The following is an 18,355-nucleotide window of genomic DNA, read 5'->3' on the forward strand; positions in this document are numbered from 1 at the left end:
AATCAATGTATTACAGTACTCAGTAATGTTCAGTCCTAAAAGGGATATAAATATGCCCCAAGAGAAGCTCTGCTCTTCAGAAATGATTCTTCAATCCTGGGAAAATTGTCTTGAAGGACTATGGTATCAATAGCATGTTCAAAAGGAAAAACTTTCAAAACTAGCTTAATGGTCAGGCTAAACACTAAGCAATTTATCCCCAAAAGAACTAAACTGTTGCAAACAGCAACCAAGTGAGGGAACTGTTTTTCCTACTGTACAAGTGTATAAATAAAGCTCTCTTTTAAGCTCGTTGAGGGGGCAGGAGCTTCAGCCACACAAAGGAAAACAGCTGTTTGTTGATCCCAACCTGGCAGCTGCTGCTTCCAGAGCTGAATCTATTCTCTCATGCTGAGAGATCAAATACATTTGTTCTCTTTATATTCCCAATTAAGCGAGTGGTTACAGGAGCTGCAGCTGCCAGGCCCGGGCAGGCAGCAACACAGGCTGTGATCTCTTCCTAACGACTGGGCAATTGCTTTCTAAAACCACCACCACCACCTCATTTTGCTTCGACGATGACAATCCATCGGTTAACCTGGCTCTCCGTTTCAAAGGGCTGCCTGGGCAACAATCTCGCATTGCCAATAGGTTTTACATTCATTTGTCAAAGAAGTCTCCGGTGCCAGACCTCATCTTGCTGCCCTGCACGGGGCAGAGCTGGCCGGATATCTCCCTCTCTGACCATGGCAGAGACCTGCCAGAGGGACAATTCTGTTCACCCACCTGCAGGTCTCCACCTTGGCAGACTGGTCCCAGCCTCCATCCCTGCTCCCCCCAGGGATGCTGCCAGATCCTGTTCCCTGCTGGACACTGGCCACCTTCCCCTTACAGCTATAGTCACAAAGAAACCCTTCCAGCGACTGCTGCTACCTGCAGGGCTTAGGTTGCAACCTGGCTGGAGAAGCCAACCTCAGGGGCTGGACGAGGAAACCACATCAGCTTGACTGGAACTGGGAAAAAGGAAAGCAAGGAAGACACATAACTGATGATTTCTTAGGAGTTAGTGCCATTAACACCAGAAGGAAAAAAAGGGGTAAAGATGAGCCTGGGTAGTGAGGGTCACCAGCCCTGGGCAGCCCTCCAGCCGCAATGCAAGAGGAGGGCCAGGCAGCCTGCGGCTGCGGCTGCAGAATGCCTCTGGGCAGCTCCATCATGGGGGCACAGGGGGACAGGGACCGATGCGGCATCAGCCAGGCACCGCTGGCATGACTCACAGCCACCATAGCAGGGGCACAGAGACTGCCTGCGGGGACAGCGCGGGAAGAGCCACACCACTTCCAGGTGTGGCCCTTTCCCCCGTCCCACCGGGCAGGAGCCCTCTCTTCTCTTGCCTTCAGCACCCCTCTCTCTCCAAGCCTCTCCAAGGCCTCCAATGGCCTCTTCTCTCTCCAAGGCCTCCAATGGCCAACACACAGGGCACCAAGTCCTGCAAACATCAAGCCCAAGTGGCAGCTGATGACAGTTTCTAAGTACAAAATCCAACTTATGGATGTCTTCTCGTGGTGTGAGTCAAACGAGGCAGTTTGCAATCACCGACAGCTCGTTCCTTTCTGACCAGCACGCTAGTTACAAACTGAGAAAAGGGGTTTATTTCACCACTCATGAGCAGGAAAATCCCTTAGGAAACAAGATTTACAACAGAGAGAATGATAGTACCTGCTGGAGGCACAGTGAATGAGCATACACAAGTGCCTCACTTTTGGCAGCACATTTCATGTTTGTGCCACGCTCCAGGCAGCCTCGAGAGCATCCCCTGCCAGTGCGCACAGCAGCAGCAGCTTCAGTCTGGTGCTTCCTTGGGGCACCAGATGCCTGTTGAAGCAGCAGTAGGCAAAGGCTTCCAGGCAGAGGGTAACCAGTTTCCAAGGCCACTAACCCTTCAGAGCAGTTTGAAAGCAGTCCTGCCTGCAGCTCTGCCCTGCCTGCAGCTCTGCCCTGCCTGCAGCGGGGAGCCGAGGAGGGCACCCTGGTGCAGGCACAGCCAGCCTGGCTCCCTCGGCTATGCAGACAGCTTACTGCCCGCTCTCCTCTCCACGAACACCCACGCTGGGACAAACTGCTGGAAAAACAAACCAGCGTAGCCCAGACGGACCCGGGAGACCGTTCTTCCACCCCAAATACAAATCAGCAACTGCTGTGGAAAGTACTTGTCCTGTTGCTGGGAAAATAGGACTGCGCAGCTGTCTACAGCAAAGGGAGAAAGAGCTGCCTTCAAAGCTTTCTGATTGGCAAGATTTTTGTTGAAATCAGATGCTCCTGACAGAAAGCATTGCAAGTTAGTTACTTGCACTAATTAGGTCTTTTTGCTGCTACGACGTTACCTTGCTGTATTAGAGCCCCAAGTCTCCTTGCGACAGCCATTTCCTGCGCTGAAAGCTCCCTCCCATGCGCTTCATTGTGTGCAGCCCCCCAAACCCTCTCCTTCAATATCCAGGCAGGCAAGCTCCCTTCTTTTAATGAAGATATAATTGCACCACAATAAAAACCGATCAGCCTAAAGCTCTTTAAGTCTTCGTGTTTTGCCTAGACCAGAGAAGGTGCCCAAAAACAGGGAGGAAAAGGCAGAAGGAGGAAGGAATCAAGAAGCTTCCTCTTCTCCTCTATGTTCCCCTTTCCACTTCTCTTTCGTTTTTATTCCATTTCCTATAATTAAAAAAAAAAAACCACAAAAACCAAACAGGAATATGCTTGTGAACACTCCTTTCGCTGGGAACACCTTGAAACCTCTTGAGGGTTAACAGCTGCATGTATTTCTTCCCCTTTTTTAATAGAAAATAAAGATACTGAATCACAATTGAACTTGGTGCAAATTTCCTGAGCAGCAGCATCAGTGACTGACAGACTAATCCCCCACACCAAATTCCATGTTGGCAGAGGCAGTTCGGGCTCCCCCGGCAGCTCCCACTGACGTGCTCAGTGAGGCAACCCCCAGTGATGCAGAAGCAGGAGCAGCTCCTTCTCATTCACTTTGCCAACTTAGTTTTCTAATGTGCCTCCCAGAATCATGCATTTAAAACAAATGGATTCAATGGTTCCCTAAGGAAGAAAACTCTTGCAGTAAGCGCCGCTTATGTGAACTTCACCATATACCTTCAAACCTTGGTACGCAGCTGTTTATATTTTTGGTTGTGATAGATCCTTCATAGCACTGATTATTCTCCCATTTAAGGTCCCTTTTTCCTTCATACTTTTAATCTTTATCTGAAGATACAGAGATAAGCCTTTGATCACCTGCTTTTATCAAGTCTTTAGTTCTAAGTATCAGCCTCTTTGAATTTGCCAAATGCTGCCATTACTTTCATCTGACCAATAATTTGAAATCCATAGGTTTCGAGTGGGAGGAACTTTTTATGACTAGGAATAATTGAGGCTTAAAAGAGGATTACGTACCATGTCAACCTCAGAAATACTGTCCAAGCTTTCAACTTGCACATCCACCCCAACAGGAATTGCAGGGCCTGTAGGAGAATGAGATTTAGATATGTAAATAACTGTTCTTTTATATCATCTGCATTTAATTAGCACTATAAGGTAGCATGCAAAACATTTCTGAGCTTATGTTATACTTTTCTGCCCATGATTCTTCACGAGGGGGCTGGGGGAAGAGTCAGTGAATAACCATGTAAGGCCACTTTTGAAACACTGAATTATCTTCCCCTTGGCATGTGCTGCAATGTTGACGCTGCCCAGCTAATCCAGAGTTTGGATGAAACATTTGCATATGTTTTTAAAAGCTGAGCCATCCCATCATAAATTTTAGGCCTTTATGAACAAATTTGGCCCCAAGAACAGGGGACTGAGAAGAAGAAACTGCAAGCAATGAGGTCTTCCTTGTGGGTTTCTCATTTCTTATCAACAAGACAAGCTAGATTAAACTCTCAAGAGCCCATCACCATTTTCATTCATGTGACTCCTTGATGAAGTTAATAGTTTTCCACAGTAGTTTTAAAATTAGCAACCAGAGAATTCACAAAGAGTAAATAAGCGGAAAACATCCCATAATAAATGCATACTCCTCTATTACTAGAAAACCTGTATCAAAATTTCACTGTAGACTGCTGCTCATTAATGACCAAGACCTCCTCAGGTTACTCAAGTTCCCAATAGTGTGTCCTCACACAGCTTTTTCGCTTTTCCAGTGCACTGAGGAGGTAAGTGCCTACAGAGACATGGACACCAAGCATGACCCACCAGGGCAGGTCAGCAGGAACTGCTGAGGAACAGTCCAGGTGGACCACTGTTACCTTGAGCTCTCAGTGTGTGGCAGTGGGTCTCACAGGGCTCACGCCGACGCGCGTATCTAGAGCGTATCTCCAGCCTGGGCACTGTCAGCGGAACCGACTGTGGCGAAGGATGTAGCAGCTCTGCAGACGTGGCTGGGACTTGCCCAGCAGAAATTAATTTTCCAAGGACCATAGTGGCCTCCATGAAGCAAAGATTTTTAGCATCTGGATTTTGAACCTGATCAGCAGTTGGATGGTATTTAAGAGGCACCACAATCCCTTTGTAGATCCAGACCCATATTTGCGCAGTGCTACGCACAGCAGGGCCTGCTGCATGCATGTATTTAGCTACAGTAGCATCTTCCTCAAGACCACCTCCAAGCTCTGAATACACCATAAGCCTAACAAGACAGCAGAACTGCTGTTTTGAGAACACAGAGCACTTTTGCAAGCTGCCATCCATCCTGCTCCTGTACCTGCACCAGCACGCTCAGACTCCCATGCATCTTCAGGGCTTTTGAACACAGCCTTACGTTTGCCTTTGCTGGAGGAGAAAGAAGCACCAACCCAGCTTGGGTAGGGAAAGGGTAATCGCAAAGCCCATGAGACAAGCTGATTACTGCAACTGGCCCTGGTACAGATTTTGCTAGGGCTTCGATAAGCCAGCCTCACTGAATTACAGCACAGCGTGCTGACGGTGACACTGTCCCCCTTCCACATGCACGGCTCCAGCCTGTTGCGCCCGTGCCGTCCATCAGCGGCTCTGCTGGGTACAGGCACCCTGAAGCGAGTCCTGTGGACCAGGACCAGGCTCCTTGGCACCACCAATTCCAATTTAAGGGACTGTTGCCCTCAGCAATGAAGCTGAAACATGGCTAACCCAGCACTTTTAGAGGACTCCTAGATGCTTACGAACACCTACGTATCACATTCAGACACACAGTTGTGCATTTCATGCTTAAAAAATGCCAGCAAACATTTGCTCTCTCCTATACCTGTCTTGGTCGTGTCTGTCCAAGCCAAAGGGTGCTTGCAGGAAGATTTACTTGGGGAGAAATTCCAGTTTATCAGCACTGGCACGTTTCTCAGGAGCCCAGAGACTTTGGTAAGATTTTTCACTCCAACGACATGAACCCATCTTACTCCTTTTCAGTTGCTTATGTATTATAAGGAGTCATCGGAGGCCGAGGAAATTCTCACCCTGTTGGTGTTCAGTTGCCCTTCTCCCAGGTATTCCCTAAAACTGGGAAAACCCACAAAGCCCCAGTCCGCACCCGCTGATGAAATGCAGACATGCTGTCACAGCCATGTCCAGCAGCAGGGCTGAAGAAGTGCTGAAAATTTTTTCCTCTTGCACACAGGCTTCACAACACAGGTGTGCTCGTTCAGGAGGTGAAAACAGTCCTCAGCCCCCTCCCCAAATTACGTGGGGAATGATTTTCAGCAAAGGGTGAAGTTGCATAGAAGAGTAGACTGAGCTTGCGGTGGGACCTTCTGTAAGACTGCTCAGCTCACTGACCCACAGAAAATTAACCCAGCCAAAACAACAGCAGCAGCAGCAATTGGACTATTTTCTTCCAAATCAGTGACTTGAATCAGCCCAGGGAAAGACCTGTCAGGTGTCCGAGTCGGCCACCAGGGCCAGAGGAGACAGGCGGGGAGGAGGATGGCAGGTCAGAGAGCCCTCCGCTTTTGGTGGCACCAGCTCAGCTCCTCATGAGCCAGCCCCTGCCTGCCAGGCCAGGAAACGCGCTCGGTCCCTACTGATCAGACCACAGGATGCAACCATTTATCAGCCAGTGGATTCCTTCTCAGATCATTGTAACTCATCAAAGAGAGTCAAATCCATGGCAAAATCACAGATTTCTTTTCCTTGTCACCCTTGCCATGCATCGTTTCTTTTGACTTGGTCCTTGCCCCAGGAGGAGACATTGCTTACATCCAAGGCAGATGTGTCCTTCCTAATGCACAATCCAGCATCCTGCAGACAATGGCTAGCAGATGGCCCTTCTGTCACCCCACAAATGCATCATCTTCTGGTTTGACCAGAGGAAATGGTGGCTTCATTAAGTGGAAATATTGTGGCAATGGCTTTGCAGTATTCTGCTCCCCTTTGTCCTTGTCAGTTGAGTAGTTGTGGAGTATGACAAGGTCTAAGAAGCAAATTAGCTTACAGAGTGCTGTTTATAAGGAGGTGGTTTGTTACTTCTGGTTCTTTCAGTTGACCTAATAAGTGATGCTACATTTCACTACATACCCTGCCTGTCTTACACACAGTATTTTAATGCAGTCCTTTTCAATCTGAAATCACTCTATGAATTTATACCTTGGTTGCAGCCACACTTCCTTCTACTCTCTATGATTATTTAGGGCATTGAGTAAACAAAAGTTAAAAACAACACCAAGAGAAAGAATTTCTATATGACATTCCTCCTGCTCAGTAAAACATGCTTTGTTTTTTTTAAACAAGGTAGCAAAAAGCACTGTACCTGTGGTGATAACAAGCATTTTAATGTGCAGTATAATCAACAGGGAAACAACACAAGCCTGCTGACAGGCAGTGCCCTGTTGGTAGCCAATTAGCCATTCTTTGCTCAGATATTTCTTGAAGTCAGACATGGTGGTCCAGAAAAGCCTAGGCAATGATTCGAATACTTATCTATTCCCTTAATGCCTTTAAATACCTAATAGCTCTTCGTTGTAGTCATGTTTGTGATACTTAACTTGGTTGGGCCTCTGCTACAGCAAGGCTCAATGCTCAGAGTAAGTCACTTCAGAATGGCTCCATGGTCCAACACAGCCCACGTCAGGGCAGGCACAAGGCTGCCCTCAGCACTGCCTCTGGCTCTTGCCAGAGAAAGCATTTGTAATTAATATTATTTGTGGTCACACACAGCTGTTGGCATTGCAGTAGTGCCCACAGTGTTTCCAAACAACCATGTCGTGGTATGCACGGCGCTAACAGAGAAGACACGGTCTTTGCCAGGACGGCTTCACAGCACAATCAGGTTGTGCCAGAAGAGGAAGGCAGCTGTGATACTTCCCACTGGGTCTCCCTAGTGCCGAGGGGCTGCGTGCCCAGCACATGCTGGGCAGCCCCCCTCAACTTCCAGACTGGAAGAGACACTCTCTGTGTATGAAGGCTTAATTTAGCCTTGATTCAGGAAATCAAAACCCATCCAAAGTCTATTTCCTGCTGCAATTTCCACGCTTGTCTGAACACTAATCACAGATTAAAAAAAAAAAAACCAAACCTAAACATAGAAAAACCAAAACCACAAACAGAAGAACACTGCCAAGTTGGTACTTGTACCTCTCTCCTATTCCTTCCCTATCTGCTCTTGAAGATAAAATACTATGTCCATATTCTTTTCTTTTTTCATGTTCCTACACCAAACACTCAGTTTGGCTCCCAGATAGCCAGCAGTTATCTCACTGCAAGGACAAAGTCTAAGGTTCAGTCTGGAGCTGCCATGAAGCTTTATTAAACCCAAAATAAAGCGTGTTCAGTGTAAAGCTGGACAGTCTGGAAAGCCCTTGAGAGAAGAGGCCTGAGGTTGGGTTAGGTGTCTTGTACATCAGTGAAACTGCTTTTACTTTTTTTCTTTTCTGCAGTTAATCACGAATTTGAGGGATGATAAAAAAGTGAGTATAATAGAGAGAGAGAGAAATCATTTGAACTCTGGACTCAAACATGAAGTTCTTAATACAGACAGTATGAAGATGAGACTGTAAAACTTACTTATCAGTGGAAATATTCACCCTGCCTTTCTTGGGCAAAATCCTACTACAATTAGCAGGAGCAATCGCTGCTTTTCCCTTCTCCCTGCTCCTCATTCAGCACCTGGGGCTGAGGCAACGAGAAGGCACACAAATGGGAATGAGGGCACGTTGAGACACCGAGGCCCTTTGGACAAGGCTTGGACAAGAGGTTGGGCTGAGCAGGGAAGAGTGGGTGAAGGGCCGGTGGGGCCAGCCCAAATGTTGCTGCCTGGGAGCTAGTGGTAGGAATCGAATGATCACCAAGTCCTGCTCTAGGTGACAAGCATAACTATAATGATAATTGCTTATTCACTTGGCCTATCACTCTTCAAAACTTCTACCAAGATGCAGTTTTGCAGAGGCACTTGATGCAAGCAGCACTGTAAATGCATGCAGTGTCTGAAGCAAAACAGAAGCCCTGTAAAGAAATGCCCTCTTTAAACCCCAGAAACAAACCTTGGGTTTCCTTAAAGGACATCTTGGCTACAGCACATACCTTTGAATTAAATGGCTGTTGATCAGTCACAGAAAGATGTCGAGAGATCTTTGGTCTCATTAATCCTTGGAGTCAAGAGGGAAGCTTTTTAATCCTGTCCCTCTGGACAGGATAAACCCTGCTAGCTTTTTAATCCTGTCCCTCTGGAAGCTAAACTGTTGAACCACTGGGGGTCCAGGTGCTTGGCCAAATTCCCCATCAAATGCCACTAGGGATGAGCAAACAGAAGAAAACCCTCTTTATTGAGAGGGAGCAGAGGATGAGGAAGGTGTGAATGGGAAGGGAACAGAACGGCTGAGGTGGTATCTGACACACTGAACAGGTAGACAGAGGACAAGTAACTTAGATTATAGCATTAAATGTAAAGAAGCCCTCATCAACTAGCTTTTCCTTGTCATAAACAATATTTTATCAATATTCATTTTTTCTTCAGAGAGAGGAAATACAGAAGGATCAGCTTGGAGAATTACAAGCAGGAAAAGATCTGAATACTGTAACACTGGAGAAATCTCAAAGCTCAGGCTCCTCTCTAGGATGCTCACTGCTGGACAGGAAGCTAAACGGATCCATGTGAAAGCTGTGGATTTGGCTGAGAAGAGGAAGCAGTGCTGCTTTGCTCAAAGACTGCAGCCCAGCAAAGCTTTTCAGCTCATACTTTAGGGTCTCTGAAAAGTGTCAGCCAAATTCATGGAATTATTCAAATTAAACTTGAGCTTACGTATTTATACATCAAGGACTAGAGAGAAATTGTATAACCTTCAACTGAAGCATTTCTTCCAGAAACAGTGAACATGCTGACATCCATTACCTTCATCACTGTCCACGGCAACATCTTGCAGAATACAAATCCTAATTCAGCAGGAGTGATACAACCAGAAAGCAAACCCTGGACTCTTAAAAAACTACATAAAAGTCACAGACTTCCACTTACAACACAGAAACAAGCCCACCAATAAACTATACCCCTTGCATCTCAGACACAGCACAGTGGAGCTTCCAAGCAAGCTCAAGACACTCACATAGTCATTAGCAAATTTGACGATATAAAAATTGGAAATGGAAAATAGGAGTTTTTCATTTTGAGGGACATATTTATGTTGAGAGAGGATTTAAATGACCTGAAGCCCAACCCAAGGCTGATTCTACTTTCTCTCTTGTATTGGACAGTATCCATTAGCCCCACAATTTCTGTATAGGATTTACAAGTGCTATGACAGAGCACCCTTGCACCTTCTTGCTGTAAAGGTACCACCTTCTGAAACCGCATCAGCAACACCTTATTTCTGTAAATTCCTGCATGTCAGGGTCCTTGCCTCAAATTAAACTTGCGTATTAAAAAGATACTCAGGGACCAGTCTGTCAAGCTGTTTGTGGCTTTATATGTCTTTACTCCTTTGCCAAGTTCACAACCTGGTGTCCTGAGAACCAGCGATGAGAGTGCTCCCTCACTTCTCTTTCCTCTGCAGTGAGCTGCTCTGTTTTGTGACCTACTCTTCAGTGAAAGCCATTACACATTCGACTTAGGTGCTGCATATGGAAAAGATGCTGTACAGAATACCTTTAGAGAAGGCCCACTTTGCATCTGCATTCAGTGGTTGTACAAGTACAATCAACAGACCCAACAAGTCTCCATCTTGGGTGGGTTCTGACACCGAGAAGGCTTTGTGGCTTGTTTCACCTTGCAAAAACTCCAGTTTGAATACTAAACTCTGTCCCAGGTTGAATGGGACATCTGGTCTGGGGCTAACCCCTCCAGGGAACCCAGGAGGTTTCCACAAGTCCTATTCAGGAATGTCTTCAGAAAGTGCCCAACATTAAAGCCTGTCACGTCCCAGTGTGTCTTGGCACCTAAAACCACCCGCTGAGGTGCAGCCATGAAAGCTCCAAAGGATCAGTCAGTTCCCAGTCAGAAACGGGTACTGGACACAAACGTGGTTTTTATTTTTTAACACTGCAGCAGGCTTTGGAAGATAGGGAATAGCGTGCTACCATGAAAGTGCCTGGTGTCAGTTTTCTACTCCAGCTCTGAGACTAAAGCTTTGCAACACCTCTTTAATTTTTCTCTTTGGCAGTGATTTCAAAGGCTCATTGTTTTTCTCTGAGACAGTCTCTCTGTCCCCTCATCTGTCTTTGAAGGAGTGAGGCAGACATAGGCCCTGAGATAAAACTGTCTACATGGGAAACAAGCAGGTTTGAGACTTCTTTGCTGCCAGATATATTGCACACACCCAGAGAGGCTCGCAAATGTCCATAAGGGATCCCATGTCTGCAAGCTGCAAAAGTCTTCAGTGTTGCTGCAGGTATGTGTGTGTGTGTGTGTGTGTCTATATATATATATCTATATTTCTTTTTTTTTTAATGTATGTACATATGTGTGGGACCTCTTATGTGTGGGCGGCTTCCAGGCAGTCACCACCAGGATACGCTCATCAGCTGCCACATGATTGCAGACAACTTCGTTTCTTCACATCTCATTGAGGGAGAAGCCAGTTTTATTCCAGCCCTTGATATGAACCCGAAGTGAACTACTGATGCTTCATTCACCCCACCATTCATCCATCCTGACAAAAATACTGCCAAGAAAGGGCAGTGAGGACCAGCTGATGTTAGGCTATTAGGCTATGAAGAAATATAATAAAAGTACAGCATTAAGCTGTTCCTCAGCAAAGAAGATACAGCTATTTTAAGTATCAACTAAAGCTGCTTATTCACAGGGTCCCTGTAAAATACGAGATGTCATAGATGAAATGCTTAAAATGGATGTTTAAGGAAGGCAGCAAACCAAACATTTACATAATCTTTAAATATTAATATTTGTAAATAATACCTGAACATCTGCTAGCTAGAACGAGGTCACTGACATGGAAATAACTCCCTAAGGGTCATAACAAACGCAGTCTATTTTAGCTTGTGGAGGCTACTTTGAACATCGGCAAAGCAAAAATCTTTGTCATTACCACTGCACCCAATAGCTTGTTTCTAATGGGCTGAGAGCAGGCAAGACAACCGTGCTTACTGGGCTGTTAATAACACAACTTACACAACATTTGCTTGCTCACTTGCTCTTTATAAAGATACTTTTTCTTGAAAAACCCTTCACCTTTCTCTAATGTTTTTTTTCCATTTCACTCTGCATAAGCGCAGCCTGCTCTGTCCAGTGCTCACCGCTGTGCTGGGCTGGCAGCTTGCTGACTGTCCTCTGCAGACCAGCAAGAGTCACCGTGGCCACGATGAAGCAGCTACGGACCCCATCCCCTTTTTAGCTTAAAGTTCAGTGGTGAAGTTGCAGACTGGTCCACCAAAAATGTTGAAGGTTAACAGTTCCCCATTATTCCACCGAGCTCGGGAACCATCACTTTTACAGTTCTGGGTTTCTTTACAGTCTGATGTCACTCACAATCTCCTTGTGATACTATTTATGTTTTCCACAGATGAGTTGCCTTTCCCACCTGCACCATAACATCCCAGGCCCAATCCAATGCCATGGGGCTGGACTCTCCATTAGATGGTGGTCCTTGAGCTGCCCTCAGAGAGCAGAGAAGGTCTTAGGGCAGCGACCAGTTACAGTCGCATGTGTCCCACGGGCTCCTCTACTCCGCCTCAGCAGTACAAAAGCCTTTTATCCTACGCAGGTCAGGCCACATCAGCTTGACTGGCATTGCCGCAGCAAAAAACTGCAAGGACTCACAGTGCATAGCAAATCACTGCGACTGCCTGACGAATAACGTTGCAGAAGAAAATATAAGGATCACCTCTTACTAGGCTTTTGTTTTCTTTCCTTTATATTTTTTTTCCATCAGGCTTATCATTTGTCTCTAAAAATACACTGCATAATTCTGCAGCTGTGCAAGAACCTGTAGCACCCGAGCTATCTCCATGCGTGTGAATCATGCTTTCCAAGGCTGGAGCCTCAACAAAGTTGTTGCCATGTTTTGTTCCTTATCATATGCAACTTTAGTGCGACTTTCCTAACACCCCTCCTTTGTCCCAGGTAGCTGTGCAAGATAAGGAGGTTTTGAGCAAAAATTACAGAAACACTGTGTTTTTCCTTTACAAAAAAGTCATGTTCTCACCAAAGGCTGTTAGGATATTTCTCAATTTTATAAATGTTACTCCAAGTTTTTACGCTCTAGCAGTATCCTAATGCCTGTGATGGGAGGTCACATAAGAAAACAAGACAAGGAGGAGGTTAATATGCAGTTACATTAGCACTGGAACTGGAAGAGTAACCATGTAACTATGTGTGTGTGCTTGGTGGGAACTGTGCACAAAGGTGTTCCTCATGGGCTCTGCGACATTGATAAAAATAGTAAAAATTTGGTCTGTTTACAGAAATACAGTGCAGTGGTGACACTGGACATCAAAACCTAAACCATCAGCACAACAGAACAAAACCCCTCAGCTTCCCCAAAAAGCACAGGCATCATGTCCCTGACATACAACCAGCTAGGGGAAAAAAAAAAAAATAAAATCAGTGGCTCCCCAGCTATCTCCAGCCAAGTTGAGGGAAGGAGTCCAGATCTCCTCCCAGAGAAGCCCTGACATCCCACCCCATCAACCCCAGGAGCCAGCAGGTCTTTTGGCCAGGGTGGTGACACTGAGGAGAGAGTGGCACATCCAGTCTGTCCACATCAGGCATTCAGAAGTCATCAGCCAAGCTGCAAAAACTGAGGTTGGCTTAAAAAAAAAATTCTGAAAATCCAACATGGCACCCTAATCTTTAATGATTTGGGTTTCTAAGGTTTTTGACAAACATGCTTTGAGGCTTTTCTCTGCTACCTAGAAGACTAGTAAGATTCCCTCTCTGACACTGACACTGATTTTTGCCCACCGAAGGGAAACCTTGATCCCTTCCCTTTGGGACCAGCAGAGTTTGTCACTGACTTGACTAGCTGGGAAAACCATTTACTGTTAAAAGCAACTCTATTCAACCTAGAGTCACTAAGATAAATAACGATCCCGCAGCTGCACTCTCTCTGAGCTGGCTATTTTTCTCTGCTTATTCTATTCCCTCGCATTTTAATATGATGAAATATGGCTTGGATGGCACCCTCAGTGAGACCAGTTTAGTGGTGACTGCTGTCTCATGAGCTGGCAAAAGGCAAGCATTTGGGATTCTCCTTCTTCCCACTGCTGTAATTTACAAGCTGTGCATGGTCCCGTCCACTCAGTGCCTGCAACTGCATACAGCACATACTCTATCTGTTCTAGGGGCTACCACCCTGGGATCCTGTGTGCTTTCAAACCTGAGCCTGCCTCTGCACTTTGCTTCTCCCCTCTCGTTTGCTCCAGGAGAGCCGGTAGAACAAGCTGTGACGGTGTGCTCCCCCCCCACCCCAACCTCACCTTTATCTCCCATAACCTGCTCAAGAGATAACCACCAGTGGTGGTCGTAATGGATGTATCTGGCCGTGATGGCTGCATCCGGCTCAAAGTGGATTCAGGAGACAGATAACAACACAATAGCCAAGGACAAATCTGCAATGCGCCCACCTAACCATGGTGAAGAAACTAAAATCTGTGGTTGGTATGCAAATATGGCTGTGGGTCAATCATCTTACCCCCATAAACAGTGAGCAGCCCAAGAGCCCTTTGAGCTCTCCTGCACGGCAGCGGGCTGCACGCCAGGATCTCCCCTTGAGCAGGGACGCCTCTCAAGGTTACTCCTCGAGGCTGAGAGATTCCTTGCCGCAACAGATCCTCGGTAAGTGACTAATAGCATGCTAAACTTTGAAATCTTAGCCAAGTGATATAAAGGATTGATTGCACACATATAATCCTTTAGACATAAACCATTGACCAAGTCTGGGACTCGGATTGGATCCAGTCACACCTAGACTCCTCTCTGAGAAGGAGTTTAGAAAGCAAGGGGGTCCTTTCTGAATCTCATGACTCAAAGGAGGGTCTCTCTGACAGTTTTGTCCTGTCCTCTACGCAGTAAATAATCAAGTGTACCTTGCCATCGAATGTTTTTCAACCACTGTCACATTTACCATTGATATAAATAAAGTATATTTTTTCTTCTCTCTTACGAGTGAAGTGCATCACTCCATGTCCGACACAAGCACGCTCACCTCCCGATGTGATTGGGGGTGAGCAGACATGATCTTCAGCACCAGAAGCACCATCTTCTTTTCTCTGAGAGAAAAGGAACAATTCCAGCACAGGCACCAGCCTTGCAGTAAGGAGTGAAAATGGTCAGAGGAAAATGTATTTGCAGCCAGATTACTATATTATAGTGGTTCCTATCTGAAAGTAGGAGAAGAATAAAGCCAATAAAAAGTTGCTGCTTCAGAAGCAGCCACAGGAGCTTTCCACACTGCTCTCTTTTAAGGCCTTGGGGAGGGAAGAGGAGAACAGAGGATTTACAGGATGGGAAGTAGGGGGGACCCTCTGAGCTTATAGCAGGACAGGGCATACCTGGTATTTAGGGACGTATGTACACTTCAGTGAACTCACTCAACAGAGCATGATATCTACTTCTCAGCATCTAGTCTTCTGTTAGGAAAGATGAAGCATACCAAATCAACAGTCCATCTTCATATGTATGAAACCATGCAACCTCCTATCCCCCTTCAGAAGACGACATACAATCTAGTGACACAAATCAATGATCCCATCATTGGAAGTGTTCAAGGTCAGGTTGGACGGAGCTTTGAGCAATCTGATCTAGTGAAAGATGTCCCTGCCCATGGTAGGGGGGTGGACTAGATGATCTTCAAAGGTCCCTTCCAACCCAAACCATTCTGTGATTCAGTGATAAAGCACTGCTGTGCTAGGCAAGCCATGTAGGATGGCACACGATCACCGATATCCATGACGGAGCAACATGCCAACAAATAAAGCCAGACTGAAGGCAGTGGACATCCAGCCAAGACCTCACAGATCCAGGCTTTGCCAGAACAGAAGAATGGAAAAAATAAGCCTAAAAAGTCAGGTAAAGAAAACCAAGACCAATAAATAAACAAACAGGAGACTGAGTCAATGAGATGGCTGGCTGGACAATCCTGACAGTGACCATCTCCTCCTGGAGCCAAGAGGATTTAGGTCAGTCCATGAAACCAACCTCACAGCTCCCTGGTCTTTTCATCTTTCAGAGGTCAGGTTCCTTCCCAAATGCACCCTGCTGAAAGGCTCACCTTCCAAAAGAAGCAACCTGGCAGGAGAGGAGATACCAGCAATGTACCAGCATAATCTCCCTTTCCCAAACCAGAGAGTGGAGCAGCAGTATCCCTGTCAAGGAGATCCCTGTCTGGAGCAGGTGAGGGGCCTGAGGGCAGCTCATTCAGTGTCACTTTTACAGCCGATTCAAAAAGGAGCAGGCATGCCCAGTGCCTCCAGAGCCAGCTCCCAGACCTCAGCCCTGAGCCTCAGCTGCGCGCCCAGGCTTGTCAGATGTGCGCACACCAACCCCAGGGAGATTTGCCCATGTTCCACCCAGAGGACAATTTAAGGCAAACTCTTCAACCCTAGAAACAGCAGATCAAGTTTACCACTGATTATCAAAAGAGTTACCTCCAACGGGCAGGCTGGACTGCAACTTGTTAGTAAATTATGGGGGGGGAACACTGGTGATGACACATTTTGCACTCTGGATTTTGGAGATATATAAGTTGTGAGCACGGGGACAGCGCTGTGCTGTCAGATCAGCACATCTGCACTGCGGGGCGAGAAACAGCTTTCCAGCTACGCTAGGAACGGGCAGGTCAGAGGAGCTCTGTTCTACAGACTGGGTGCAAAATGCAAAACACCCCTGTGACCCACTGGACAGGGAGATGTTGCACTTCATCCTAGAAGGCCAGATTGACAAAGGATGCAGTATTAGTCATTCAGCAAAAGCTGCAGAAAACTCTGTTCTTAGCTCTGGAGGGGCTTGGTTATTGATCTAATCAGAAGGGGGATTTCCATGCTGGTATACCAGCACATTTTTTATTCAAGTACTCTTTTACATCTGAGGTAGTGAGCTTAGAAAGACCAGGCAAGCATGTTCCTGTAAGTAGGTAAAACAGAAGACAGAAGTGAAGGTGATGGAGGCCTCCCCTCCTGCTCTTCTGGTTGCTTTAGAGGGTTTGAGACAAGATTTTATCTGGACAAAAATACTCCATTTTCTCCTAGCAATGATGGGATGTGGTCCACCTAAGGAGTTCTTTACTTTGCAATTTGATCACATCAGCTGAAAAGGTCATTGCAACTTCACGACTACAAGTGAACATTAAAACCTGCAGCTTGTTCATCGTCTCAACGGTGAAATACTTACCAGGAAGGTCCGTCCTGAGCTCTGGGGAACACTAGCCAAAAAAAGAGCCAACTTCAGCAACAGAAAGGAGTGTAGGAGCTGTACAGAGGACTATGAGGTGAGGATGAGGCCTCTGACTTGCCTTGAATATCTCCTGAAATCACCCAAGTCCTTTCCCTTCACACTGGTGCATCTGGCCAGAGACTTTTTTTTTTAATTACATGATTAATTAGATAATTAGGTGACTTTTCATTAGATGAGCATGAAATCAAGAGAACCGTTTCATTCTCACCTCCAAAAGCCGGCCGCATGGTGAAGTCATGGTCATCAACCCTGAGAAGCTGCTCCGTCTTTCCTTTCCAAGTTTTGGTCACATCATGATTCTTCTTATAGATATGACTGCAAAAGACAGCAATAGCGTTGGTCTGACGTCTCTGCGGCCCGAGCGGCTGACTTCCGCCTGCACGATTTCAGGGTCCCAGGAGTGGCAGCCCTGTGGGCACAGCCCCACGGAGGGAAGCGGGGTTGCTGCCAGCCCCACGGCGTAGGGCAGCGCGGCAGCCCCAACGCTGCCTCTCCACAGCATTAACTCAGACCTGGCCTCCGCTGTGGGCAGCCCTGCCATCTCAGCCGGCTCCAAGATGGACACGGTGCTCTCTCCGCCCTGGACACCACAGCTCCCGGGGAGGCACGAGGCTGAGAGCACAGCATCTCACGGAGGAGCCGGGATGCAGCAAATGTGACAAGGCAAGCAACAGTAGAAGCAGCTGACTCTGTCCTACACGTTACCCAGCCAGGACTTGGCTGGGTACCAAGGTGACATTATCATGAGAAAGCTCTTTTCGACGGTGGTCACGCAATGTCATACACTACTCTGAGACTATCTGTCCCACGAACATCAGTTGAGTACCGGCAGTTTGCGTGGACAGAGGGCTTGCTTTGCCTTTTGACTTTTAGCAATGACAAAATCACCCATTTCCCTCCACAGCAGCAGGAAAAGAGGGGTTTTATCTAAAGAAGCCAGCAAGATCTGCAATCCTTCACTTTTCTGAATATTAAGGGGGAAAAAGTCCTAACTTTTTATTTGAGAGGTCATATGACAGTAGAACAAGGATGACAATAAACCCCTGAGAAAAGTGTAAGAAAGTCACTAAAATGGCATAAGTGGGTAACAAAACAGCAAACAGACAGATACTACATGGACTTTCGGAAGAAAATGCAGATGAGCATTCCTGGCATTCCCCAGCGGTGCAGGAAGGACTTGGCCCATTAAGATTCCTCAACCCCTTTGCTCTGGGCATAAGAACTGACAAAGCTGTAAATACTGCTGCAATTAGCTGTGTATCAGCAACTTACTAAAAAGAATAATAATAAATAGAAAGAACTTTATACAAAAGGGTTCGGATTCATTTGCCTGTGTGGGAGAAATATTACTGATAGTAAAGAAGAAAAATCTTGGAGGAAAAATAAAGGGACTACTCTAATAGATACAAAAATGAGGGTGAATTAGGCTTAAAATCTTGGTCAACAATCCAGAGCCTAGAAAACCATCACTGCACACATAAGTGTGGCTGTGGAAGGGCCATGGATGTGCTT

At 46.4% G+C, this 18,355-nt stretch overlaps 1 protein-coding gene across 1 annotated transcript in view; it reads right to left on the bottom strand.

Moving 5' to 3' along the window:
* Window positions 1-18,355, bottom strand: part of GABRR2 (gamma-aminobutyric acid type A receptor subunit rho2) — a 38,986-nt gene that overhangs the window by 11,882 nt on the left and 8,749 nt on the right. Inside the window, exons 2-3 of the mRNA XM_072857853.1 lie at window positions 17,052-17,158; window positions 3,433-3,500 (exon numbers count right to left, since the gene is read on the bottom strand). Coding sequence (XP_072713954.1) covers window positions 3,433-3,500; window positions 17,052-17,158 — 175 coding nt within the window. The remainder of the gene's footprint in view (window positions 1-3,432; window positions 3,501-17,051; window positions 17,159-18,355) is intronic.

This window comes from Ciconia boyciana, chromosome 3 (genome assembly GCF_034638445.1).
Source record: "Ciconia boyciana chromosome 3, ASM3463844v1, whole genome shotgun sequence".
NCBI classification, from domain to species: domain Eukaryota; kingdom Metazoa; phylum Chordata; class Aves; order Ciconiiformes; family Ciconiidae; genus Ciconia; species Ciconia boyciana.